The sequence below is a fragment of the Drosophila albomicans genome, chromosome 2R (assembly GCF_009650485.2).
Source record: "Drosophila albomicans strain 15112-1751.03 chromosome 2R, ASM965048v2, whole genome shotgun sequence".
Lineage (NCBI taxonomy): Eukaryota > Metazoa > Arthropoda > Insecta > Diptera > Drosophilidae > Drosophila > Drosophila albomicans.
Window position 1 is genome coordinate 3128743 of NC_047631.2, and position 26410 is coordinate 3155152.

Below are 26410 nucleotides of genomic sequence, written 5' to 3' on the forward strand. Positions count from 1 at the left end.
AACTTAAAGAGCTGTCAAGAGCGACCTGGCTCTCTTCATACAAATGCTCTTGAAGAGACAAGCCTTTTTAACGAATAAGAAAGAGTTTAGCATCTAAGATCATGTTCATACGTATTAGGTTTACATGTTTATTATTACAATATTACAATAAAGTAGACAAACTCTTGGACTCAGAAAAGCTGCTCATGTACAAGTACAACAAATCACAAGTAACAAATATTATGGAATTTAAGCTTAATAACTAAGTAGTATTATGCGTTTTACTGCCATCGATGCCTCGATTGTTCTATTCCTGAATTGGTATTCTTGTTTGGCGCTGTTGATTGATTCCCTGACGTGAGGTTAGCATTGCCTTCTACACCCGAACCTGTGGTAGGCACAGTTGGGTCCGTGTTCTCTGCTAAGTTTTGTTCCGAATCAAGATTTTCTAACTGCTGTTGCCACATGTCAGCATAAATGCCATTATCGCGTTGCAAAAGCTGTTCGTGACTGCCACGCTCTACAATGTTGCCCTCCTTTAGCACTAAAATCTCATCTGCGTGTATAATTGTAGACAGGCGATGAGCAACAATAATTGTCGTCCGATTCGTACACACTCGAGCTAATGCAGCTTGAATATTTCGTTCTGTATGTGTGTCTAGTGCCGAGGTAGCCTCGTCCAGTAAAACAATAATTGGAGATTTAAGAAGAGTTCTTGCGATGGCCACACGTTGTTTCTCACCGCCACTTAAGCGCAACCCTCTCTCACCGACTTTGGTTTCGTAGCTTTCGGGAAATCCTAAGATTCTTTCGTGTATATCAGCTGAGCGCGCTGCCTCATAAACTGCATCTGCAGATGATCCTATTTTGGCATACTCAATATTATAGTAAATTGTATTGTTAAAAAGCACCGTGTCTTGAGGCACAACACCTAGAACAAGATCAGAATTTAAATTTTTTTTTAAGCATTAAAAATTTTGCATTTAATTCTTACCGATTGCTTTACGTAAACTTTGCTGTTGCACCAATTTGATGTTCTGACCATCGATGGAAATGGCGCCCATTTGAACATCATAGAAGCGGAAGAGCAATCGCATGATTGTGCTTTTGCCTGCACCTGAAGGTCCAACAATGGCCACAGTTTTACCAGCAGGTACTGTAAAGCTAACATTGCGTAACACCATCTTCTCTGGTGAATAGCCAAATGTGACATTATTGAACTCGATGCCACCACCAGCCGTAAGCAATGGAGCACTGCCTGGCGCATCCACAATTTCTTCTTCCTCACGTAGCAACTCGAACATATTTTCCATGTCCACAAAATTCTTTTGAATTGCACGATAATATGTACCAAACCAGTTCAATGGCATATAAAGATCCATGAGATAAGTGGAGAAGAGCACAAAGTCACCCACCGTCAATGTCTGATGATGTACGACCAAATAGACGCAGAGTAAAGATCCCGCCAACAACCCCAGACAGAGTATTATATTTTGTGCGGTGTTGAGCATATTAAGCGTCAGCATTGAGAGAAACTCTTCTTTTTGGTATTTAAGTATGGCATCTCTATAACAATCGACTTCATAGGTCTCGGCTCCATAATATTTAACCGTTTCGAAGTTGAGCAGCGAATCCACGCTTCGAGCACGCTGCTCATTGTCAGCCAGATTCATGCGTCTCTGGTATTTAGTACGCCATTCCGTTATAGCAATGGTGGAAGCTATGATAAATCCAGAAAAGTATTTAAATATATTTAAAATTGGCGTACTCATTATGTTATTGGACTTACCTATATATAGAAACATGGTGAGGAATACAATTAGGCCGAACCACCAGTTGAAAGCGTAGATAAAGAATACCACAGCTACAATCAGATCGAGAATGGTTGGCGTGATCGAGAAAACAATATAGTTCAGTAAATTATTGATAGAATCTGTGCCGCGATCCATTATACGTAGCACTTCGCCCGTTTTCCTTTGAAGATGCCAACGCAACGATAGTTGATGCAAATGCCGGAACAAATCAATTTCGATTTCTCGCGTCGTGTACTGCTGGACCCGAATCCACAAAAAAGTTCGCAGATTGTTGAACAGACCCATGCCACCAGTTCCACCGCCTTGCAAGAACGATAAAGTCACATAAATAAGCACAAAGTCCCAACGAAATGAGATTGGCTCAATAGTCAGACTGTCGACTTAAGGGCAAGAGAAAGAGAAAAACATTAATTAACATAGCCGACTTTTCATAATTGAGACAACATGACCTACCCAAAAGTTTTCGATAAATGGGTAAAAAGAGTTTAATCACACGACCGGCTATGAGCAATCCAATGCAGATAATAACAGAAATTTGAAGCATTGTATCCTTCTTAGGCCATAAATATGGAAAGAGCGTGCGCAGTTTACGCCAGCCATTTCTAAAGGCCGATCCGGATGGAACATCGCTTGACGGTGAATTATCCAGACGCTGATGAGGATTGTATGGTGCCATAATACCTGGTGCCTTTAGACCAAGTACAAAAATAAGTAACGCACAAAGTGATCGTGTAACAAACATTCCCATTTCGATTTCATCTTTATTGCTGTAGGAGAAAAAATGTTATTTAAAAATCAATATATAATGATAGATATGTTTTAAATGTTAAATACTATGAGCAACTAAATTTTTTATTTAGTTGTCACAAAAAAATTGTAAATAAGATCAATTTACTCGAAAAATGGATGAAATTATTATTATGAAATTGGATGCTAATTTACAATGTACCATAGATTTTCGTTCATAGCGTTTTTTAATGCGTTCAATGCCTTAAAAATAAAGGTTTAAGTTCAGTCTGTTCAGTTTCAAAGTCTGATAAATAAATCATTCATAATCATTTCTAACTGTATAGTAATATGTTAGGCAGAAAAAAAACATACTTCCTTAAATGAAACCACCAGTCCTCATGGCCTAAGTTCACGATTGCCAGTGCTTCATTGATCAGCGCCAAAGTCCAAAAGAGCAACAAAATCAGACCATGCCCCCGAGTCGGAAGAGAAGGCAATTGGTAGTGTCGTTCCTTGACTATGAGGCAAATAGAAAATGGATACGCGAAACACACGACACATGTGTAAAATATCTGTGAACGATATCGGAAGAAAAGATAAGCAATGTTTTTGGGATTAGTTAAATAGCACACGCACCATATAGCCATAGACTGCACTTTCTGCATAAATGCGAGCATTCAAAAAGAAACGCAATAGCGCGAGAACGGGTACAAAGAGCAGCAAAAACAATTGTACAGCATAGAGTCGAGATTTTGATATTTGAGTGGGGTCCATGGGTGTGGCATATTTGCGATACATCAAGAGCTGGATACTCCCAAAGAGAAGCAGGAATCCTCCGAAAATTGCCGGTCCCACAGTGTCCATAAAGCAATGCGAGATTCCATGTTTGGTCCAAATCTCGCTAAGCGTGACATTAGGTGGGCAGTACAGCATTTTGTATGCCCTGTTATTGCTGAAATGTTAAAAAAATGCATCTATTGTAACAAATTTAGATGTTAAAAGCCATTCGCAATATTGACAAAGCGTGCGCAAAATTTTATAAATAAATCAAATATAGAAAAAAATGTATGTATATGTTAAAAGCTATTCGCAATATTGATTGATAAGCGTGCGGAAAATGTGATAAATAAATTTAATCTATAAACAAATTTATATGTTAAAAGCCATCCGCAATATTGACGAAGAAGCGTGCGCAAAATGTGATATTACATTATTCAAGAGGAGGTCGCGCGCATACGAGCGAGCAGTGTGAAAAGGTTTAACATTTAATAGAAAAATTTATTTCATTAAATATTTACTTTGGCAAATAAAATCGTAAAAAATCGTTCTGGCCTATTTCACAATGTTTCTCTTTATTACGAATTCGGGAAAACCACCCAACTTATCAGATAAATTTAAATGACATCAACATTAAAATTGTCTAATTGTAAAAGATAGTATCGAAACAAATAAAAATAAACTTGCAAATCATTTACACTATTGACTTATTAATGTAATTTAGACGTATAAATTATGCAATTTCCCGATTTTCATTATTAGCTCAAGACAGATTTGTCACCATATATTATTATTTGCCCTTACCTTAACTTACGCTAAGCGTAGATTTCGAATCTGCGTAAAATATTTTATTTTATTTAAAGCAATTGTGCAATGAACCAACAGAAAGTGCCGAAGCAGTTCTATTTATTTACAACTCGAAGCTAAAGGTGGAAGGAACATCGATTGCATTATCGATGTATTTTAATTTTTCAACATCGATTGATGAAAAACTTCGATGATTTTTTAAGGCCAACTAATTATGAATATTATAAGCAATTATATTTAGCATCTAGATAAAGAGTAACATTTATAACATATTTGTAAACTTGAAAGCGTTTAAGTATTTGAAATTATTGTAGATATCGAATATATCGAACGCTGGTATGCAGTTAATCTTTGACTTATTCTAGTGTTGGGAAAACCTTTTATTCCAAGTGTGTCGACTCGCTCAGTTTGCACAAGTCTCTTTATTCTTTACTCACTATTTACTCACTGCTGATTTGATAAGTTGTTGCCAATTACGAAATAATAATAACACTGGATATTTTTGGGCGGATACATTTTACAAAATATGTTGTATCGATTAAACAATTGTGTTTCATCGTTAAAGACATTATAAACGGGGTTTAGAGCCTATTTACTAAAGAATTAAAAAAAATAAATAACAAAAAATCAGGTCAAAGAAAGAAGGCAACTGTTCTCAAGCGAGTACAAAAATCAAAGTAAGCAATGAGCGAAAGTGATGAGTGACCAATTAGTAACGAACAACTGAGCAACAAAAAAAGAACTTAGTGAACATGTTCCGCATTGAGCAGCTCGCTCTTGCTTACTCAATTCAACAAGTCTCACCTTCAACATTAATTAATATGTGTAAATTAAATTAATGGAATATTTAAATTAATTTGTTAATTTGGGTATTTGTTGTTCCGACCAAAACATAATACAGAATAATAATAGAAATGAATTCCATTGTTTTTAATTCAATGTTTTTCGGTGATAATCCCATTTATAATATTAGCAACTTATAATTTTAATTTCAAAAGTAGCAATTGCAGCAATCGCTAATTACGAAATATTCGTGGATTATGAATTGACAAATACAAAAATATTAAAATAATCATTTTATGTATATTTGAGCAACATAGAAATATGTAAACATAAATATTTATTTTTAAAATTTGCTAAGCCGTCTTTTTTTTAGTTTTTAATACTTTAAATGACAAATATTTTTTTGTCTTAACATTAAACTATATTAAAAGACACATAAAATGAGTTTCGGAGTTGTTGAATGAATATTCTAAGTGCCAGGAACGAATCTATTGGAGTCAAAACTACTTGGACAATTATTTATATTAAATATTAACATTACTTAATTGAGGCGTCTAAATGATACATACATAAGTTAATTCGGATCTAAGATCTAAGATAAATTTACAGTTTTCGAATTAAATTATTTCTCAGTTCCAAGTCAACATTTTTCTAAGTAGAAGTTACGAACTGAGACAGTCTTGTACATACTCCTGTAAACATACATATGTATTTATATGATCTATATATGGAATATATGTAGTATGTACCAGACTATGGACTACTCTATGTACTACATCTTACTGGGACGTGCTCTTATTGATGTACATAGGAATTTTGTTTAGTTATATTCTAAGTTGTTCAACTTGGATTTAAATTATTATCACAAACAAGTATATTTAATATGCAACATTACGAGTAGGTACCAGAAGAAGGTCTATTGGACCGGAAATCTTAAGTTTGCCTGGATTGGGCAATGAGTCTTAATTTTTACAGCTATGAATTGATTTTGGCCAATAGTGGTTGCGTCACGGCATTGCCTCCCGTTCCAAGTGAAACTACAGGTGGACGTGGAAAATCTTCTGTTATAGATAGGTCATGTCTGTGTCCGTGACCATGCCCATGACCAGAACCGTGTCCATGGTTATTCGAGACGGGTGTAGCCTTTGATAGAAACTGCTTATAATTCTTGACTAGATAGCCATAAGGATTATCGCCACTCAGGCCTGGAATGTTCTGATTACTGCAGCTGCTTCCACTCCGGTCCAAACTGACCACTGTCGCAGCTGTTGGCAGTGATGGAACTTTATTGCTAAGCAACGGGGTTTCATCGCAATCGGCAAACTTTATTCGCTGTCCACTGCCCGTGCTGCCAGTTTCTGTAGCGGAAGTATCGCTACGACTTGTCCTTAGCAGTGTTGAGATCGTGGGCGATGGTTTTAAGCGGTTCTTTGTTTGCGGTGTCGCTTGCAGAATGCCACTCAGATTCGAACTAGAGGTGGATTGCGCATGGTGGCCATGGAGCATATGACTATGAGTGTGGCTTTTCAGCGTTCCACTCAGTGGCAGGCGAAAGTGTGCTAGTTCCCAACTATCGCTAGTAGTTGTAGGCACACCATTTCCGTTTTCCCTTGTACTTTCATTGCTGTTTCCATGTCCTTCTGCTTCCACGCTGCGTAACGAGCGACTGCTGTAGATGTCACATGGGTGTTGATGTTGCCCAGCATCTAAATAATAATTATTTTCCTCAGTCTTCTGTTGCGCATTGTGGTCGAAGCAGTTGCCATTTAGCTTCGGAGAACTGGAGCTAATCTTTCGCTTCACCCGCAGATTGGGCGAGGTTTCCTTGTCTACGGATGGGAGCGCTAAAGCCGGAACTGCTGGTGCCAAAGAGGTCACTACGCCCAGCTCTGAGTATTGTTTGTAGAAGGCGTGTGGCTGACGTTGTGGTTGTTTCAGTGATGAACGCCTCGTTAGCATTAGTTTTTTGGGCGATATCAGGGAATCGGGCATCGGGTTGGGCATCTCGCCCTCGAGCCAGTAGGTTAGCATTTCACCCTTACCCTTCATGGGTACTAGGCCGCGACGTGTGGTCACAAAGCTACCGAACTCATCCAATGCCAACTTGGTTGTTTCGCTAATATGAATCTTCAGCGCTTCGCCGTTGGACTCCATGCGTGATGCAGTGTTTACAGTGTCCCCAAAGAGACAATATCGAGGCATTTTTTGGCCAACCACTCCTGCCACACAGGGGCCAGTGTGTAGGCCAATCCGGAGCTTTAAGCGATCACTAGGTCTGTGATGTATCCTGAAGTTGTGAACTGCTTCGAGCAGAGCCAATGCAAGGCGAGCGATTTCTCGGGCATGATAATTCTCATTGCGTATTGGCAAGCCCGAGACCACCATGTAGGCATCACCTATTGTTTCCACCTTGTACACATCGAAGTTCTCGACAATGGAGTCGAAGCAGGTATATAGATCGTTAAGAAACTGAACAACTTGCATGGGCGTGCTCTCAGCTGAGATCGCTGTGAAGCCAACAATGTCACTGAAGTATATGGTGACTTGGTCAAAGGTCTCGGCTACAACAGGTTGACCGCTGATCAACTGGGCGGCGACACTCTGGGGTAGTAATTGATATAGCAGCTTCTCGCATTTCTTCTTCTCTTCGAGATAGTCTTGGGTACGCTCCTCGACTAGTTCCTCCAGATTATTGGCATACATTTCCATGCGCTTAAGTAGATTGTCAACAATATTTCCGGTCTCATTATCCCTGCGGGCGCACATGAAAATTAAAGAAGTCAGTAGAAAATATTAGAAGGCAATCGCTAATAATTTAGTTAATTATTATTCGACAAAAAATTGAAATGAATGACGTAGTTAAGATGGAATACAATTTTTTCCAATGCTTTATTATACATTTTTATAGAATAGTAAAATAGATTCCATCAATGTATTAATTTTTCGAATTTTTAACTCATGTCTGTATTTAAATGCTTACTTATTGAACTTGCGAATCATGGATTTGAGAGTATTGAAGTCTGGTCGCTCCACTGGATCTTCAGCCCAACAGCGTTTTATAATACCAATCACGTCCGCTTTGGTATCGCCGCACTGCTGTAACTCTGGACGAAAGGGTTTACCCTGCATTGCCTGCCCTTGATAGGTTTTAACCAACTCAACGATCTCTGCAATTGTAGAGCAAAACTGTGCTGTAGCTGTCATTTCCTTTGTATTTCAAACAAAATTAATAGCAAAATATTGTGTCTCAGTGTTTTAATTTCGCATCAAAATCGATGTTTGTCATGGACATCATTGACTTTCATAACTAGTCGCATATTAAATACATCACATTCAGTTAGCTATAATCATGTCATCCAACCTGCATCATCTGAAGTTCTTTTCTCCGTACTTTATGACTGTGGAAACGATTGAAGATCTGTTGACAGTTAGTAAATCCTGTCATAGCGACATTGGTTATGACATTAATCTCTATAATGTTCGAGAGGCCCTAGCCGAGATTAAAATTCGAAATCTTTTGATCCATACAACGCGGGAGAGCGGAGGCATAGAGATATTTTCCCTTCGACCAAGACGTTAGTAATTTTAATGGTACACAAAATTTGGCTAATATTTTCATACTGTTTCAGAGCCTACTGATGCAGAGATTATTTTCGGAGATTGCAGCTGCAAGATGCTGTTTTGTAATCGAGGAATATTTAAAAGGGGCTGGGATAAATCTCGCATCGGTTGGTTGTGGGATCTGGAACACTTGAACCGATTAGATAAACTTCATCATATCTGGCGGGAGTTCGGTTCAAGTAAGAACTTCCCCCACAGATTGAGGGACCCACTATTAATTACAATGCGGCGTACTGTGGTAGAGAAACCTAAAAAGGTCGGATGCTGGAGTTGGCTCCATCACAATTGTGGTTATGTTTCTGATAGCGAAAGTTGGGATGTTGCCCAAAGTGGCCTAAGAATATGACTTCTATTTAAAGTTTTTTATGTATTATTTTTTGGAGAGTATTAAAACGAGTGGGAGTGGTAAAATTTTATTGGAATGCTTGCATTCTATCATTGTTAACATACGAAAAAATTCATAATACTCTTTTGAACACATATGTATTATTTTGTATAATCTATTTTATCAAGAATGCGTGCCTCATATTCACACAAAGTTATTCAAACTATTCTTTTAAACTACATTTTACACAAACAAAAGACACAATTTATCTTTGGTTCCTTCCAACTTGTAAGAAGTAATTGCCAACTGGCAAAAGACTGAACTCAGCCAAGGAGTTAAATCAACTCAGAGTATAATTTGATGTGCTTGCCAAGTGGCTGTCAAGAGCTGCAATGGCCTGGAAACTTGCAAACAAACTTTCCATGAGCTTAGCTGCATTAAATAAAGAGCTTAAGAGTTACATCAGTGCTCATGATAAAGTATACAATTATTTACAAAATAGCTGTGGTCCTAAAAGTGTCTTAAATCTTCATCATTAAGCAAGAAACAGTCGATAAACATAATGAGCTATAGTACTCTGAGAGGATGTTCCAGGTGAATAATTTCTGCTTAAATAGCACCTTAAAATGTTATTTAACATACATCCGAAATTATTTTAAATGTATTTTAAAAATACTAACATTATTATTTGAAGAGAATAGCGAAAGTCTCTGCTGTCAGTGCCTTAGAAATACATAAGTTAGTGTTGATTTTAATTATATCTAACTACATATTATAAATAAATATTAAAAAAATTATCGATTTTTTAGAAAGCTTGAGACTGAATCAAATTAACGTCTATGCAGTCAGTGCCTTAGAAATAGGTTTGTGTTGATTTTAATTATATGTATCTAACTACATATTATAAATATATATTAAAAAAAAATATTAAATGATTGTATAGAAAGCTTGAGACTGAATCAGATTAACGTTTTAATTGCATACCTTGAGGCGTCTTGTGTACACAATTGCCCAAATAAAATGGACCTTGTCTTGTGGTTATCTCGTGAACAATAATGCCAAATGAGTATACATCGCCTTTTTGAGTTCCCTCTGGAGCACGGTGAGTCTCCATCCTTAATAATTCTGGAGCTGTCCACAGGAGTTCTGGTACAGAATTTGTAGAATTTAATACAATAGCAACCTCGAAGTAATGTGAATTATAAAGTACTTACTCCTCCAATAGGCATGACTATTACAGTTTTCGATGTCACTTTCAACATCGTTATGAGTCCGTCGCAAGCTATGCAATCCGAAGTCGGTAATCTTCAAGACAAATCTTGAGTCGACCACGCAATTGGAGGACTTAAGATTACCATGGGAGCGAATGTCAGAGCTGTGAAGAAACTGCATGCCACGGACAATGTCGTGCATCAAAGACAGTTTGAACATCCAGTCCAGTTGGAATTGCTCGTTTTCCAGTATATCCTGTAGCGAGCCTTTAGGACAGTATTCGGTAAGAAGAAAACTCCGACGCTGATCCAGACAGGCACCATAGAACTTTACCAAGTGATCGTGTTGCAAATCCTTCATGCGCTTTAGCTCCAGCATTAGGCTGCGCGATAACACAGTCTGCACATTTTGCACTTCGATGGACTTAATAGCCACCTTGCTCTTCCTGTACATGCCAACGGGAATGAAGATTTGGCGATCTCCATTGATCGATACCATGTCCTCGGACATAAGAGTAAGCTGCGAACTTTGCTTGACTAGCGAATGGAAAGAGCCGCGCATGCCATGATCTGCTGAATCACGAAACATGACATCCTCTAATGAGACCTTCCAGCTCATCGAATTGATCTCCGCTTCAGCTATGTAATGGCGATATCCAAAGAAGAAGCACACCGCCATTATGATTATTAATGTGGCAAGAATAATCGAGAGGATCGCATAACCAGGCAACGCTATAAAAATATAAGCAATTAGTTATCGTTATTTTTGACCTTGAGAATTGACATACAATTGTCTGGACAGAGTGAGCCATCATAACCACATATGGGACGATCGGGTGGCGCTTGCTCCCGACCTCCAGCCCAATGGATTTCCTTTTCCGATTCGAACTCTAAACGATTGTGCAGAAAGTGCGCGACAATCTCAAAGCGACCTGTGTCGGGATTCATATCCAGCAAGGAATATGCCGAAATCCGGTCTCCATTCGAGTCAATTGTCACGTTACCAGTGATTCCAGTGAAACTACGATTCCACATGCGACGCACAATATCCGTACCATTAATGGGTCTGGTTAGCATGTTCGGGTCTTCGCGGATGCTCTCATTGAGGGCGTTGGCATACAGGAGGACGCCATCGAAAAAGGAAGTCACGAATGCTGAGATTGGCTCATTCTCGCTAAATGTGTAATTGTATTTGGCAGATGCGATGTCTTTTATCTGCAAATGGTTTAACGTCTCATTAGACATTACATATTCTGTTGTGGTACTAGTAGTGTTTGCTCCTCGTTTGAACTCATATCGAGCTATCTCCGAATTTTGAGGTTTTATTGCCTTAGCACCCGTGAAATTCAATTACGTTGGCGATACGTTGAAAACGCATTGGCATCAACATCAACATCCACATCAACATCGGCAACAGGGCCAGCAAAGGCAACGTGAAAGATGCCAACGACGACTTTTTGCCAGAAGCCCAGTGGAAGTTAATTCAGGCCGTATGTTGTCAGTCGAGTATAGAACTCAACCCCTAAGGCATACTTTGGTTGGAGGACGATATTTTGTCGTCTGTCGACCCTTTTGACAGTTTCGAGCACCTGATTTGCTTTTGCAATGGCCGAGTAATGTCAATGACGCAAAGAAAGAGCTACAGAAATGCGGCAATAGTCGCAATCACAGCGTGCTGCATAAAACAGGACTGGATAATAACTTAAGAGTCTTCGCGAGGACTCTCAGTCTATTGAATTCGCTTGTTATGTATTTTGAATGAAATTATATTCCCTTTATAGGAAGTGAAAAGAAAATATAAGTACTTTATTTCATAGTCTCTCTGCTCTATTATGCAACTTCATCAGCTTTTGAATAAATAGAGGTACTCTACTCTTAAGCTGTATTTCACGTAATCTCTTTTTGATACCTGGGACACCGCAGTTCTCATACAATTATTGGCGAATCAGCTGCTGGAAGGCGTAACGTGTTAAGTGTCATTAGCCATAGTCGGGAAAGCGGATGTGAAGCAGCTTAAACACTAAAAATGGATCAAAACAAACGCCATTACAGAAGTCACTTGCTCATGTTGCCCAAGAGTGGGCTAACAAATGCTTTCAGCTCGACTCGTTGTTTTCCTTTGCTGCTATAGTTGTTTCTCTACGTGAACAATGTTTACGATTTGGGGGATTCATACGTATATAACGTAGTTGTAGTATGTGCACTCACACACTCATAGGTACATATGTACATATGCAAAATAGGCTGTTCTTCGAGCACGTTCGCTGCTATCGGATTTGCATCTGGCGGGAGAAACCAAGTAAAAAAATTGTACTACTACTACACTCGACTAAAATATACCCCGTGTATGCTAATTAAGAAACAATTTACACAACTATGTAATTATACTTGTAATTACTGTATTGTAGACACGAGAACATATAGTATTTCTTAGGGTCAGAGATATCTCTCGATGCCGGATACACATCCACAAATCCATTATACGCTTTCTTGCATCGCAATGGGCAAAGAAATAAGAAAAAGCCCTCAACCAACCTAGCTGGGAGCAAAAACAATTGTGAAACAGTTCGGTTTTTCTTGGTTCTTCAATTCGATTACCATGCAAATTTTGTATGGGGCTTCCTTGCGGCGTTTGCACTCACCTCATTGGACACCTTTGTGTAAGCATCGTCATTTGGCTGCTTCGGCGTGACCGTTAACATTGCTGTGTACGCTTTCTTGGCGCGTTCATTGTTAAAATCGGTATCATTCTTATCATACCAGGGCAGCGAGGTCATATATGGCACACTGCAATCACAAAACGGTTTACAAAGACATTAATGAGTGAGTTCGTATGCTAAGAATGCACCCTACACCCTACAGTGTACAAGAATCTTATCAATCTGTCATCTGGCTTTGCATCGCATTGCGACCCAACAGGAATTTGCAGTTTGTACTCTCTCGCCTTATCAACGCGCCTAGTGCTGCTATATGCGTCATAAATTATTTATAAATAGAAAATGTTAATTGCAAAATGAAAACTCGATTTTAGGTTTATCTCTTACTATCTGAGATTCTTTTCTCTCTCTCACTCTCTCGACTGCACACGCCTTACTTATGTATATGTAATAACCTTTCATTATTTATAAACTTGTATATATGTACAATTACATACAAAAAAAAAAAACATGGCTTCTTTATACCCGGTAACTATAGGGTAGAAGGGCATTATAACTTTGTGCCAGCAGGAAATGTATGCAAGGCAGAAGGAGGCATCTCCGATTCTATAAAGTATATATATTAAATCTTAATGACAGTCAACAGCCGAGACGATATAGCTATACCTATACCTAGATCTCAGAGATTAAAAGAGATAGAGATATAATTTTTTTGACAACATTTGTTATGTTTGCATGCAGATCAAGTTTTCAAAATTTACCACGCCCCCATCCGCCATCGCAAATTGACAAAAATAACAGTGTAATTTTATAGCAAGAGTCGAATTAGAATTTTGGTACATACAATAATATCTATTGTGTTTATAATTCCTAAATATTTGGTTGCGATCAAATAAAAAATGTCGAAGATATTAAAGAAAATCATATGTATGAAAATCGCCTACTTACTAGGGTTCTCAGTTGCTTTGGCTGCTAATCTGGTATATTTTGCACCCTATTGTATACACCTAAACTAGCCTTTGGTATATTTTCAGTATTTATTTCTGTATGTTCATTTGGCATATTTTAAATTAAATAACGAAATATTTAGCGCTTTTATTCAAAATGGGTATCGGGTATCTTACAGTCGAGCACATTCGACTGTAGCTTTCTTACTTGTTTCTGTTGGTTGTATGTGCATTGAATCGTTTGTAATCTAAGTGCACGCATGCATTTCTTATCAGTCAAAGTTTGTTTGTGTTACTAACTCAATGTCAGCTACTTTCTGCTAAGTCAGCAATTGACATATCCCGCAACTCGCTTATTGATGGCAAATATATTAGCCATTACTGTATGGGTGAGTACAATTTTGGATAAAATACTCGTATTTTATAATACTTAATGACGCTAAAAGTTTCCTTACTCTATAATATAATTTTTAATAAAGTTTTTCAATTATAATAAATTTAAAAATACATACATACGCATACATGTACGTATCGTACGTATTTTTTTTCTTTGGCATTATTTTACATTTGATTACAAGTTCATGAAGGTTATGCGATTAGAGAGAATTTACGAGTAGTGCACATGCAAATAATTATTCGACTGCTCGCCCCTCCTCACATGCCGCCTTGTCATGAGAAAAAATCGCAACCATCTGCCCCGGTATTGCCTTCCGAGCAATATGAATTATTTGTGAGTATTCGTAAACCGTTCACCCCACATTGATCATTGTAAGTTTCCTTTATGGTAATCAAGAAACACTCAGATTATCTGTATTTTTAAACTAAACGCTAATAATATTTTTGTGTTTTGTTTAAACTCAGGAAGAGCGAAGAATCAGTAATCCGTTTTAATAATTTATTTTATTATTCCTATACTTATCGAAATATTTGATTTTATTATCTCGCTATAGAAGTGTGATGAAACTTAAAATCCAATATCTAAGAAGAAGCCAGAAAATTAAAAAGAATAACTATTCAGTCAATAGACTAGGTAAACTTGCATCTCTTAAATTATTGAATTTGTAATGAGCGGTACAATTGGCAAATACAAAGAATATATAAATGCTTAGCTAAAAGTGTGGGTGGCAATGACTCAGCCAATTTGGGGACAGCATATTTTTCTATATAAAACAACAGCAGCCAAATGTGTCTAAGGGGACATAAGAGTTTCGAAGAGCATTTATTTTTTATTGTTTGCCATTAGAGTTAATAATGGTCAAGTCAGACATGTGTCAAAAATCGGAATTTCCTCAATTTATAAATAGATATTAATTGGTAACTGCGTCTGCGACTGCGTCGTTGACTTGAAGTTGCTTAAAGCTATTTTTGTTGGTAAATTTCATAATTTTAATAACCTTGGCTAATATGTATTATGCGCACTTTGTAAAGAATATTCAAAGTGCGCGTGTTGGGCAAAGTGAAAGGCCACAAACTGAACCGATTGCTATAAATGATCAGTTTCTGTGATTGTTGTTATAATTGTTGTTGTTGCTAATGCTATTATTGTTCCTGTTATTGTTAGTGTTGTGATTTTGAAGTAATGTATATACATATCTCTTTTGTACTTGTACTTATACTCACCGCGAAAATAATTCAATATTGATGAAAACATATTCACCGCTATCGATCATATTCAACTCCTCGGCTGTCAGCATAATTTGACGTATAGACTGTGGATCGGCGCACATAATGACAACTGCAAAATAAATAATAATAAATTGTCAAAAAAATTAGTAAAACGAATTGCAAAATTTCATTTAACAACCTTTACACACTCGATTTTTGGAACTATTTTTTTGTGCTTGAGAATTGTTTAGGTTGGCTTCAAATTTTTGTTTACAATTAAAAATAGAAGCAGCCATTAAGCAACGAGCGTCAGGTTCCTAAGCTCTTGTCATTAAAAATGTATTAATTCATTTAAAAAGTGAACACTTTGTTAACGAAACGACAACCGCTTGTCTACTGTAGAGGTGTCAGTTTTCTTGACGTCAGCAGATAATTTATAAATGCTTTGTGTGAATCTTACTCAAAGACGCTTCAGATTATGAAGCAGTTTATAGAAAATACATCACATCGTCTTTTCAAGAACTTCATGTGTGTTCTTTGGGCCCTTTCAAGATCACCCACGGATTAACTTATCGGGTGCTTCCCATTTCTATGCATTTTTTTTATTGGGTGTGATTTACCTACTCGATATAAACAAGAGTAGGAGTTTAGAAAAAAAATTCGCCAATTTCTTGTCGACTCTTAAAAATATAGTCTACAAACAATTACTTTGATTATTCTTGACAGCTTAATAAATAATTCACACATCAAATGTTTCGACTAATATATAAAAATTATCCAATCAAAAATTTAATTTAGTAATTTTTATAATATCATATATATTGTAAGTGGCTCGTAGCAGTTCATGAATCACAAGTCTGTATTAGTTGTTTTAGACAATTTACGAGTCCAATGCAGTTCGTGTCTATTTATGTCGTCATATTGTCATGAGACTACCTTTTATTATTTAAGAGCCAGCCAATTTGGAATAGTCAGTTGAACGATTCTCTTCAATTAAGAAAATGTAAAATAATATACATTTATACCCATTTATACATTTATGCAGTGACAAGCTTGACATATCGAAAAACGAATGTCGGCCAATTATCATTACAAAAAATATTAACAAATAATAAATAGCAAATATTATAATAAATACAATTTTTATAAAATAGTCAGTTTTGTTTGAAAAACAACTTTTTAAACCTACCATCAGGGTAGGTCGGTAATGTAACTTTCCGCCGGGCAGGAAATGTATATAACAGGCACAATAAGGCATTTTCATCCCATAAAATATATACATATATGTATATTTTTGATGATGCCATGCTTATCGTCCATTAATTTATGCACACCCTTCCGACCAAAAGAATCGAGTCGAATAAGCGTAATTTTAAAGCTAGAGTCAGTTTCTTACAATAATAACTTCAGTCCTTAAGATTTCTGAAAATTTGCGATCAGATAAACATTTTTGAAGTTGCTTAAGAAATAAAAGCCTTCGGTATATAATCGTATTTTATCGATATATTAGATTGGTATATTTTAAAAATAAAGCCGCCCTGTTTTTTTTTTAATGAAAATGGATAGCGGGTATCTTACAGTCGAGTACACTCTGTAGCTTGTTTAGTGCGTATTATGGGAAATGTCATGCTTAAGAAATCATATTGATGAATACATAAGTCACTTCCATAAATAATTATTCATGTTTTTTTATGTCTACAGAGAACCTTCTATTGTGGGCCTCTGAATAGGTGCAGTCGGAGGCTGTCAATGTCAAGAACAGATCAAAACGTTTTCTTAATTTAATTACATAAGCATCTAAAAATTAAATTTGCACGAGTTGAAATGAGAATAATTATTACCCAAATGAGTGCAAACTAAGTTTGTTATTGTTGTTGTTGTTGTTATCTCAGAGGTAATCCAAAAACCGAAACACATCATATCTGTAAACGTTAAGACAAGGAGTCTCAATGTGTAGTGATTATTGCGTGAGTTAATTGGAATTCATAAATAAAACGTAATTATGCTGCCAATTAGTACAAGTATTCATAATAAAGTTCAATGTCTTTTGAGCAATATATAAGTCAAAATGCCATTAGTTACAAGACTGAATTATGCATATTAGCCGTTTTGTTAAAATTAATCCGAGAGTACATAAATAAATGAAAATCTTTTTAACCATTTCGATTATACTAAATTCCCAATTCATGTCTTAATTAAAAGTTCAAAACGAAGGTTAAATTGTTAGTATTCCGGTTCTTAATCAAAATAATTCATTTCACTGGGCAATCACTGCTGCCAAAACAATTTGATTTGAAAATAAATCTTAAATTTGGACAAATACTTGATATCGACTTGGTATTTAATCAAACGTGTCAACTTGTGTTCAAAATGAGATAAATTGTATATTATCTATATATTGTATAAAATAAACAGAATCATTTAATATTTACGTTCTTTTGTACTCGCTTTCTTTTGGCATCTCAGACCCAATAAATATTCGAGATCAGCGTAAACAGCTGAGATGATATAGTCAAGTCTGTTTATCTGTCTGTATTTACTCATGGACTAAAAGTGATAAAGTTACAGTTTTTGATTTCCGCCCTCGGATATTAAAGTTTATTAGTGTTTATGATTCCTAAATTTTGTTGCGATGAGATAAAAAACTTTCCTCCTTGTTAAAACTTTTCTAAATTAATGAATACTAATTTACAATTAATTATTAAGTATTTTTAAACAAACTTTCGTTTTCAGTCAAGTATTTTATTATCACACTAAAAACAAAATAAAACATCTAATAAAATGCAACAAATGCAAATGAAGAATCGTTTGAATGTGTACGGACAGGGGTATAATAAGTTCAAGGAGTCTAAGTTCGAGACGCTAAATAGAAAATAAATGAACTACTATTTAAGGTTGTTTCGAAAGCTTCCTAGCATTGGCCAATGATCAATGAAGGCGAATGATATTTTTAGTACTACAGTATGATTGAACAAATGCCAAAAAGAGGCTGAGTCGACCTTTATAAAGACAATAGCAGGTCTTTAGAACACATTGTAAATATGTATGTAAGGTTTCTCGCTCTCTCTTGAAGCAATGCACTTACTTCTTGTTCGCATGGCAACATTACGTAGCAGCCGAGTTATATACGTCTTGGTCCAATGTGCGGTATCGAAGCCGAGTTGATAAACCGATTCCTTCTCAATGGTGTCGTGTATCGCTGCCAGACACAGGAAGCAGACCGAATTGCCCTTGATCTTGGCGTTTTCGTTCTGATAGATTAATGCGGTGCGAGTCCAATTATAAGTGTTGAGAATGGCGCGAACCATATTTCCAAGATTGTTGACCTGGGCGCCTTTGAGGCGTGTCAGGGTTGAATAGCTGTCAGCTTTTTTGCTGAACTCGCCAGCGTTACCGCCAGTTGTAAGCAAAGGAATCTGCCAGACATCAGCATACCGGGATATCGGCGCCAAAACATACTCGCAAGGTAGGCCAAAGATAGCATTCATTTCTGGCCACTGGGTAAAGATCTCAAAGAACCCAAGGGGTCCATACGTAGAGGAGCAAAATGTGTCACGGGAAATTAGTGAAATATCGATTTGAACGCCTCCAACGAAGCCAAGGCGTTGCACATGCGCAATTCCAAGCTCCAGCACTGGCAACACTTTGGGCATGATGCAGTCATTCTTATTATCCGACTCCACCGATGGCAGCAACGCCACGAACACCAATTGACGACGCACTTGATGAGAGCCATGTCGAAGGCTATTATGGTTGATCGGGCTGGGAAAGTTTTGAACCAGCTGGGTTTGGGCTGATTTCTGAGCATTCCGTGTGTTTGGCACTTTGAAGCTATGCACTCCAGATATATCACTGATGCTGGCAAGGCCTCCATCACTACCGACATCGTAGAACCAGGAAAAAGCAGGCGTTGGGCCAGCTCGTTGGCTTGGCACCAAAATGAGCAGCACCAACAGCAGTAGCTTTGGGAGATGATGTACGTGTCGTTTTGATGGCTGCCGCACAATGTTGATGGACATTCTGCGACAGCTCGGATGGATGAGTTGCCTTTGATAAGTATTTGTTTGGTTTTGTTTTGTTTTGCTTTTAGATTTTGAATTATGAAATATTTTTAAAATATTTTTTATTAATCTCTTGTTTTGGGTTATTTTCACACTTATTGGTTTTATAAACGTTGCACAAATTTATTTTTGTTCATGTCGATCTCGTTATTAATGAACTTTTGTCAACTCTCGTGTATTTGGTTAAATTGCATCTGCTTCATTTTCGTTTAACGTGTTTAATATTTGCGACGCCTCTTGCAAAACAATAAGGCACATTAAGCACACAATGCTTAATTAAAACCTGTGTAAATTCAATTTAAATTTCTTTTTGTTGATTGTACTCTTTGGGCACTCAGCACTTTAACTATGTTTAATTAGATTGTTTATTTTCAAAAAAACTTAAAAGAACAATTTTTATCATGTTGCTTTTCATATTATTTTTTCAATATTGGGATTTGCACATTTTAATTTGGTTGAATATATATTTTAATACATGGTTGAATCAGCTTGAACTCTCTAATGCAATTAGGTAATATTGGAGAAAAGGGTTTATAAAAGAACATTGATTTATCAGTTGCCATTTCACAGGTAAATTTCTAATATTTACAAGAGAAAATGAAAATAATTTGATATTCTCTAAAGCGTTTTACTTTATAATGCATTGTAATATGTACTCGTATTTTCAAAAGTATAACATCATATCAATTTAAGAATGCTTTTAATAAATACAAAATATGAGTAAACAAGGGAACACATGTCTTCAATAAATACGTAAATTCGGTTATTTTTAGCACGAATCCAATGTCAATTCGGAGTCAACTGTTAATTTCAAATATATTATGGGCTTCCAGACATATTTTTAAAGGCTTTAACAATTGAGTTAATAAATTGAAAGCTTACAATTAATATAAATTCTGTTAAGCCAGAAGAAATGAACGGAATTTTGACTTCTTGGGTTTTTTTATAATTCATTGAATTAATTTTATATAATTTTAATTATTCAATTCCACTTGCTCAATTGCAATTGCATCGACCCTTACCCTAGAAATATATTTATAAACTAATGATTGATAGTTTAGTTAAGAGGTATTATAAAGGCAATAATTTCTGCGGAATTTTACTGAAGCTTAACAAAATTCGTTACAAATTTAACGGCAATTACCAAAGTAAATAAATGCGCAAAATTTCCAGTCCCAGAGAATGAATTTGCAGAACTTGATGGACCACAAGAGACAAAAAAGAATAATAAAAATGTGTAGGTTTTTAGGTTATGTTAGACCGGTTCTCTGTCGAGTTCAATATAATTATATTTATGAAACTCTTTGTGATACGTTTCAGACATAGTAATGTTGCGAGGTGTTTAAAAACATTCTAAAGATATTCTTGTATAGGTATTATAATACGCAAAATAAACTATCTCTTTTTATACAATGGGTTGGATGATGGATTATAATTTATAGCTAAACCACAAAAAAACTGTTGCTAAAAATAACCACACTATAAAAAGACCTAAGGCATTCAGACTGCCAACAATAGACGGAAAGAGTTAATACAAAAGCTTGGCTTAGAGATTTTTAATGATGATGCCCCTCGGCAGTGTAAAGGTATATTCGGTGTTCACTAAAAAATGCTATTTTATTCACAATTGCCTGTCCATTATGTATTTACCATGATTGGGGTTATTGCTCGCGCTTATTTGAGGTGAACCCGAAACTAATATACTTCAATAATTGGATAATAATATTGTGATTTTGCTCTCCTTGGGAGACGTGGCAACAATTTAAATTTGATATCCATTAAAAGGATCGAAAAAGTTAGAAAAGTGAGGATTATTGAACTTATTTCTTCGGTAAAAAGATTTGAACCCAATCGCGTCTATTTTTAAACACAAACATGAAATATGGGTCAAGTCAATTGAGCCATTCCCAAATATGAAATGGGCTCATGCCATGCATTAGACAGAGGAGAATGACATGTACAGTTAATGCTTTGTTTGAAAGTGTTGTTGCCAATTTTTATGTTTTTTGTATGCCGATTTTTTGTTATTGTTCAATTTGTTACAGTCTCAGACTCGGCTTTCCTTCATATACAATTTTCGAGCGAGGCAGATCTTAAGAGTTTACACGTGCCGTGGATTAACAGATCGATCGCCTGTCAGCTTCACAGCGGGCGGACAACTCAGCCAACAGCTCACAGCCAACAGCCAAAAGTCAGCAGCCAACAGTCAACAGACAATCAACCAGTCAACATTTAACATTGAAAGGCCAAAATTCATTAGTCTTGGCTTGTTTATGTGCCGTTAGAGTTGCAGATAGTTATTGACAGTTGAGCTGTGTTATAATTATTGTTCGCACCAAGATTATTATTATTATTGCTTCTCGTTTCTTTTTTTGGCTTCGCGATCGGTTTGTGTTTGAATTGTATGCGTTTCATATTCAATTGCCACCTCGGTATCTATCAACATTCAGATATGCGTAAACATGTATAAATGTAATTATTTATAATTTTTGGGTTATTTGTTTCTCTGTCCACTTAACTTATGAAGTTCACACATTGTTAATTGCTGGATTAATTAATACTAATAATTTTCCTAACTCTCGTGGACGTGGGTTAAACAAATACGATTATATTATATTATTATGCCAAATGAAATACCAATTTGTTAACCCAATATTTTTATGAACTATTGAGACTCAAATTTAAAAATGTATTTATTACTATTGTTTTAATATAGTGCACAAAGTCTACAGAGCATTTGTCAGTCTTTCATGACCTAGTCACTCCATCTACATTAATATTGCCATCATTTGAATCTTATATTATTGTTTTGCTTGGGATTGCTGCTTAAGCAAATTGCTGCCGTTGTTGGTGGCCTGCCTCTCCAACGAAATATGAGTTGCACACATGTTTGAATATCGGGTTATTTTTAGCACTTTTAAGTAGTTGAAAATATTGTCGAGAAGCACAATTCGCGCAGTTAGGTAATCGAGGCAGCAATAACGCAAATTCAATGGAATTTTGTAAATTGCACACAAAAAACTGTAAAGCTTAAGTGTTGGTTTGCCATTAAAAAAAACTATATGTTTACTATTGGTAATTATTTCGTACCGAATGTATAAGCATGTTTTTGTCTATAAATTTGATATCGTCGTACTCAAAAACAAATAAATATTTGAATTACCAGATGCGAAGTTGAATGACCACATAATAAGTATTTATTAATGCGTCACTTAAAGTTATAATTAGCACTTGAACTCATCAGCTAAATAAAAAATTCGCACTTAAGTGCTTCATAAAATGCATCTCACATTGCACTATCGCGATAGGCAATCAAAACGAGTATCACAATAAAAGCAATTTAAAGTATAATATTTACTTTATTTAAATTATGTTTACAAAAATGTATCCAAGTAGATAATACTTCCAATTAAAATAGGGGTCAAGAAATTGAATAAAATTGCCACTAGATCTGTTATTGTTTATTGTCGTATTCTATATCTTTTAGATAGTCATCGGTTGCAGTTGTTCTAAGCAGTGAGATTTTAACAGAATGCTGACTAATATAATATTAACTCCAGTAAGTATGGAATGACACTTTATTTATGATTATATAAAAAGCCGTACGAATTTAATTAAGGTTTACAACTTTGTTAAGTTATTTACTTGCTATTATCAGCTTATATGTTTCAAACAAGTTAATAAGCAAGAAAAACAATAAATTATAAAAAATATATTGAAATCTCGAGTCACCAAATCAGAATTATTGTGCTAAGAGATCAAAAATTAAATTCATTTCAAGTTCATTCCATCTCAGTTTGCCATATAGACATAAAGGCGGCTGTTGAGTATCCCAGGTAAATTCTGTTCGGTTCAGAGCATAAGCAAATAATTAATTATTTTTTATTTGTTATAAGCCAATTAAACGTATCTGACACGAATATGTTTTTTAGTTCGATTTGGTTTATAATTAAGAATTCTACTAAAAACCTGTCTGTGTAATAAAGTAAAATTGTCCAATAGCCACAAATATTTTAAGATACCTCTGGGTAATGGAAGAAACTTGCAATGCATTTATAATATCACAAACTAATTATTACCTATGCACAGATATATAACTTAACCAATTAAAAGCTTCACACAGAGCAGAATTCGAGTAGATTAGGCGTACATTGGAACTGCATTATTTTGTAAACAAAATAATGTTCAATTTGTCAAAATAGATAAGTGGCACCACAAATAAATCAAAATCAAGTTCAAAATAACATCATTAATTTGAGTTTGTCATCGACAATAGATACCAAGTGTTAATTGCATTGCAGAGCACGGAGCATAAGCCCATGTTTATTCCATGTTTATTATTTTGGCAAACACTTTGATTTTGCAGAATTACACATCGAACGATATACCAAATCTCTCAAATGTTCATATTTACTTCTCTGAAGATAAAAACGTACATATATTTATATTAATGTCAAGTACGTTCAACCAGATAAGAGTTCATTCGTACTTGGCCACTTCAATTTAATTTTAATTTTATTTTTTGTTATTTTTGTGTTTTAAATTCGATTTGTTGTTGGCAAAAGTCAATGGCTATTTATAAATGAGGCCTTACGAAGTTTCTTTTGCACTTTGTGTTTGTTTGGTATTTGTTTGATTTCTACTAAAATGTATTTGCTTCACTTTAAGTTTACGCATTGAACGCCGTTGCGTCGATTCACATGCTTAATGTTTTACGATCATAAGTAAGTTGTTTAGTTACATTCACTGTACTTGGACATTCTGAAGCCGTCGCATTTTAAAAGTATTTATTTCAATTAGCTAAAAACCCCGTATTTTGTTTGCCGTTGCGTCGAGACTCGAGTCAAAAATCGAACTAAACGCACGAATCGTCCCATAGCCGGTCAGACGCACCGACGCGTTGTCGTCGCCATTGCCAACGAAGCTGGACGTCAACAACAACGTGAACGTAAGCGAAAACGCGAACGAAAACGTAAACGTAAACGACTGAAAGAGAGCAATAGCGGTGACATGATCCGCGGTAAATAGAGAGAATGGCATAGAGATAAACGTAGTCGAAAACGTAAGAAAATGTAAAGCAACTACAAGGAAACAGATGCACGCATGCACAAGTGCACATTCACATAGACAAATTATCAGTGATGGCGATTGGCAGAAATATGAATCTGAATATAGTAAGAATTTCTAATACGTTAAACTCCTGCCTAAATTGATTCTTTGACTATCGATAGCCAAGTTTTACAGAATACCTAAATCTTAGAAAGGAAGATTTATAAATTATATATTACAATTTATATGTACATATTTTATATATAGTATTACTATTATATTTATAAGATAAATCGCGAAATTTGTAAACTTGCGAAATTACAATATACCAATTACTTCAAGACAACAAAGCTTTGAACTCAGTCTTGTAGCATCATCTGCTTTCCAAAATTGTGTTTTGTTGCTGTTGAATCGGCAACCATCTGCATATTATGGACTTGCAATTTGAATTTCTCTCTCTCTCTCTCTCTCTGTCTCTCTCGTTCTCGTTGAACATTCTGACATCGGTAGCTGGTGTTCATTTGCTTAGATTACTCAAAACATACTGACATAGATATTACACATACGCACTGTATGGAATGCATAAAACGTTGTGACAGAGTGTGGATTTGCTTGGTGCGAGTGTTTGCATGGTGGTGATTTAATTCTTTGCCTTGCACTTTCGACGTGCATTCATATTTTAGCTTGGAGTATTTCTTTTTTGTCCTGCACTGGAGCACGACAGTCTTGAACCTAATAAATCATAAGAAAGAGACGGAGAGCGAACGAGGCAGTCCAAGGGATTTGGGTCCTGGTTTTGAGTAAGTACATTGGGGATGGGTATCATCTGGAACGTGCTTTCGCTATCTATGTACGTTAAGCCGCACTTGTTGCCCATCAAAATTGTCTGCCTCATCCGTCGACTAATTCACGAGTATCCGTTGAATGTGTTTCGGTAGTTGCTAGCTATCTACATATTTGCATTTCGTTGGCAGACTTGGAAATGTTTATATGTATTTCAATTTCACACTTGTGGAAACAAGCGATTGCTTGTTTGAATTCTTGAAGTGCACATGGGATGCAAACAATTTCGGCTATAAATTAATGTTTTCTCACTTTTTACTAACTGCTCACTTTAATTCAGTGATGCCCTTTTCCAATTTCCTGACACGAAGCCAAATCATTTGGGTGCACATGCCATGCCATGCCTCCTTTCGTGGATATGGATAACAGATAGCCCAGTCAAATAACCAATAAACATCTTTCAATCAAATCTATCTGCATGGCTTGGTGCTTTGGTGGTTTAATGCCAGATGTGAGCTGTCAGCTGGGATGGAGCTCGTTATTTATAGGTCAAGTATTGCGAATACACCAATATCACCATATATTCGCGACACATTAAATAGTTAAAGTTATTTGGAGTTAGAAACTTTCCGCCCAGTTTAAGTGTGGATATTATTCAACAGCACTTCCCTTATTCGTTGTTAGTTCTTATTGCAAATTGTACTTTGGATTTATTCTTTTGAAAACTACAATTCCTTTAAGCATTTACCGTCAGCATTATGGTCTCCCATTTTGCAGCTGTCCTCTTCTTTACTCTAGCTTAACTCAAGTGCAATGCAGTCAATATAAATTGTCAATAAAGCGCAAATGAGTCAAATGCCTTCGCAAAGAAATGGAATGAGCTGCGTGTTAAAAATGTAAAGTACTTCTCATGCCTCGCATCCAACTCTCAATCTCAATTCCGTTCCTCAACTAGGTTATCTGAACGAAGCATAAAACAAAACGGTGAATACTATGGCCAACAATCGAAAAAATGGGATAAAATTTCATTTACTTTAACTATCAACAATTAACTAGTCTGCTACTTAATATACAATTAAACCAATACACTATAATAGGAGAAATTTTCGAAAGAATAAGTGGACTTATGTTTTTTATATTGTAGGCCAGTATAATCAAGATTCTCGCATATTATTAAAGACATTAAATTTGAAACTAGAAAATATAATAAGATTCTTAACAACTTGCTTCCCCAAGGAAGTACAGTTCTTATTCTGTCAATT

General features: G+C 35.9%; 3 protein-coding genes across 8 annotated transcripts in view; 1 reads left to right on the forward strand and 2 right to left on the reverse strand.

The window, feature by feature from the left end:
• Positions 1-94: 94 nt before the first annotated feature.
• Positions 95-4222, reverse strand: LOC117573430 (ATP-binding cassette sub-family B member 6). 2 transcript variants are annotated; one of them, XM_034256643.2, is made up of 7 exons: positions 4104-4222; positions 3159-3474; positions 2895-3094; positions 2247-2560; positions 1769-2173; positions 974-1699; positions 95-910 (listed from the first exon to the last, which is right to left on the reverse strand). In XM_034256643.2, the coding sequence occupies exons 2-7, from the start codon at positions 3453-3455 to the stop codon at positions 261-263; spliced, it is 2592 nt and encodes an 863-aa protein (XP_034112534.1). In that variant the 5' UTR covers positions 3456-3474; positions 4104-4222; the 3' UTR covers positions 95-260. The 2 variants fall into 2 exon arrangements, with proteins under 2 accessions (XP_034112534.1, XP_034112535.1); XM_034256644.2 differs by having other exon boundaries at positions 4114-4211.
• A 1004-nt stretch (positions 4223-5226) lies between these two features.
• The window catches only part of LOC117576416 (atrial natriuretic peptide receptor 1), a 45640-nt gene continuing 24456 nt past the window's right edge, over positions 5227-26410 (reverse strand). For 2 of the 5 annotated variants that reach the window (XM_052007572.1, XM_052007574.1), the window contains exons 5-11: positions 15271-15385; positions 12689-12833; positions 10835-11261; positions 10050-10778; positions 9820-9981; positions 7870-8056; positions 5227-7641 (exon numbers count right to left, since the gene is read on the reverse strand). In XM_052007572.1, coding sequence (XP_051863532.1) covers positions 5865-7641; positions 7870-8056; positions 9820-9981; positions 10050-10778; positions 10835-11261; positions 12689-12833; positions 15271-15385 — 3542 coding nt within the window. In that variant the 3' untranslated portion in view covers positions 5227-5864. Of the gene's footprint in view, positions 7642-7869; positions 8057-9819; positions 9982-10049; positions 10779-10834; positions 11262-12688; positions 12834-15270; positions 15386-18340; positions 19600-23910; positions 24161-26410 lie in introns of those variants that run through there. The other 3 variants (XM_034261143.2, XM_034261145.2, XM_034261146.2) reach the window with 3 other exon arrangements.
• Positions 8014-8926, forward strand: LOC117576418 (uncharacterized). Its single transcript, XM_034261148.2, has 2 exons — positions 8014-8464; positions 8519-8926. The coding sequence occupies exons 1-2, from the start codon at positions 8239-8241 to the stop codon at positions 8854-8856; spliced, it is 564 nt and encodes a 187-aa protein (XP_034117039.1). The 5' UTR covers positions 8014-8238; the 3' UTR covers positions 8857-8926.

Bases quoted from the DNA above. Each gene is read 5' to 3' on its own strand.
- LOC117573430 (XM_034256643.2), bottom strand. From the start codon at position 3,455: ATGCTGTACTGCCCACCTAATGTCACGCTTAGCGAGATTTGGACCAAA. The intron at 3,095-3,158 runs GTGCGTGTGCTA...TATCGTTCACAG, and splicing joins GTGCAGTCTATGGCTATATG to ATATTTTACACATGTGTCGT. The intron at 1,700-1,768 runs GTAAGTCCAATA...GATTTATCATAG, and splicing joins CACCATGTTTCTATATATAG to CTTCCACCATTGCTATAACG.
- LOC117576418 (XM_034261148.2), top strand. From the start codon at position 8,239: ATGTCATCCAACCTGCATCATCTGAAGTTCTTTTCTCCGTACTTTATG. The intron at 8,465-8,518 runs GTTAGTAATTTT...ATACTGTTTCAG, and splicing joins ATTTTCCCTTCGACCAAGAC to AGCCTACTGATGCAGAGATT.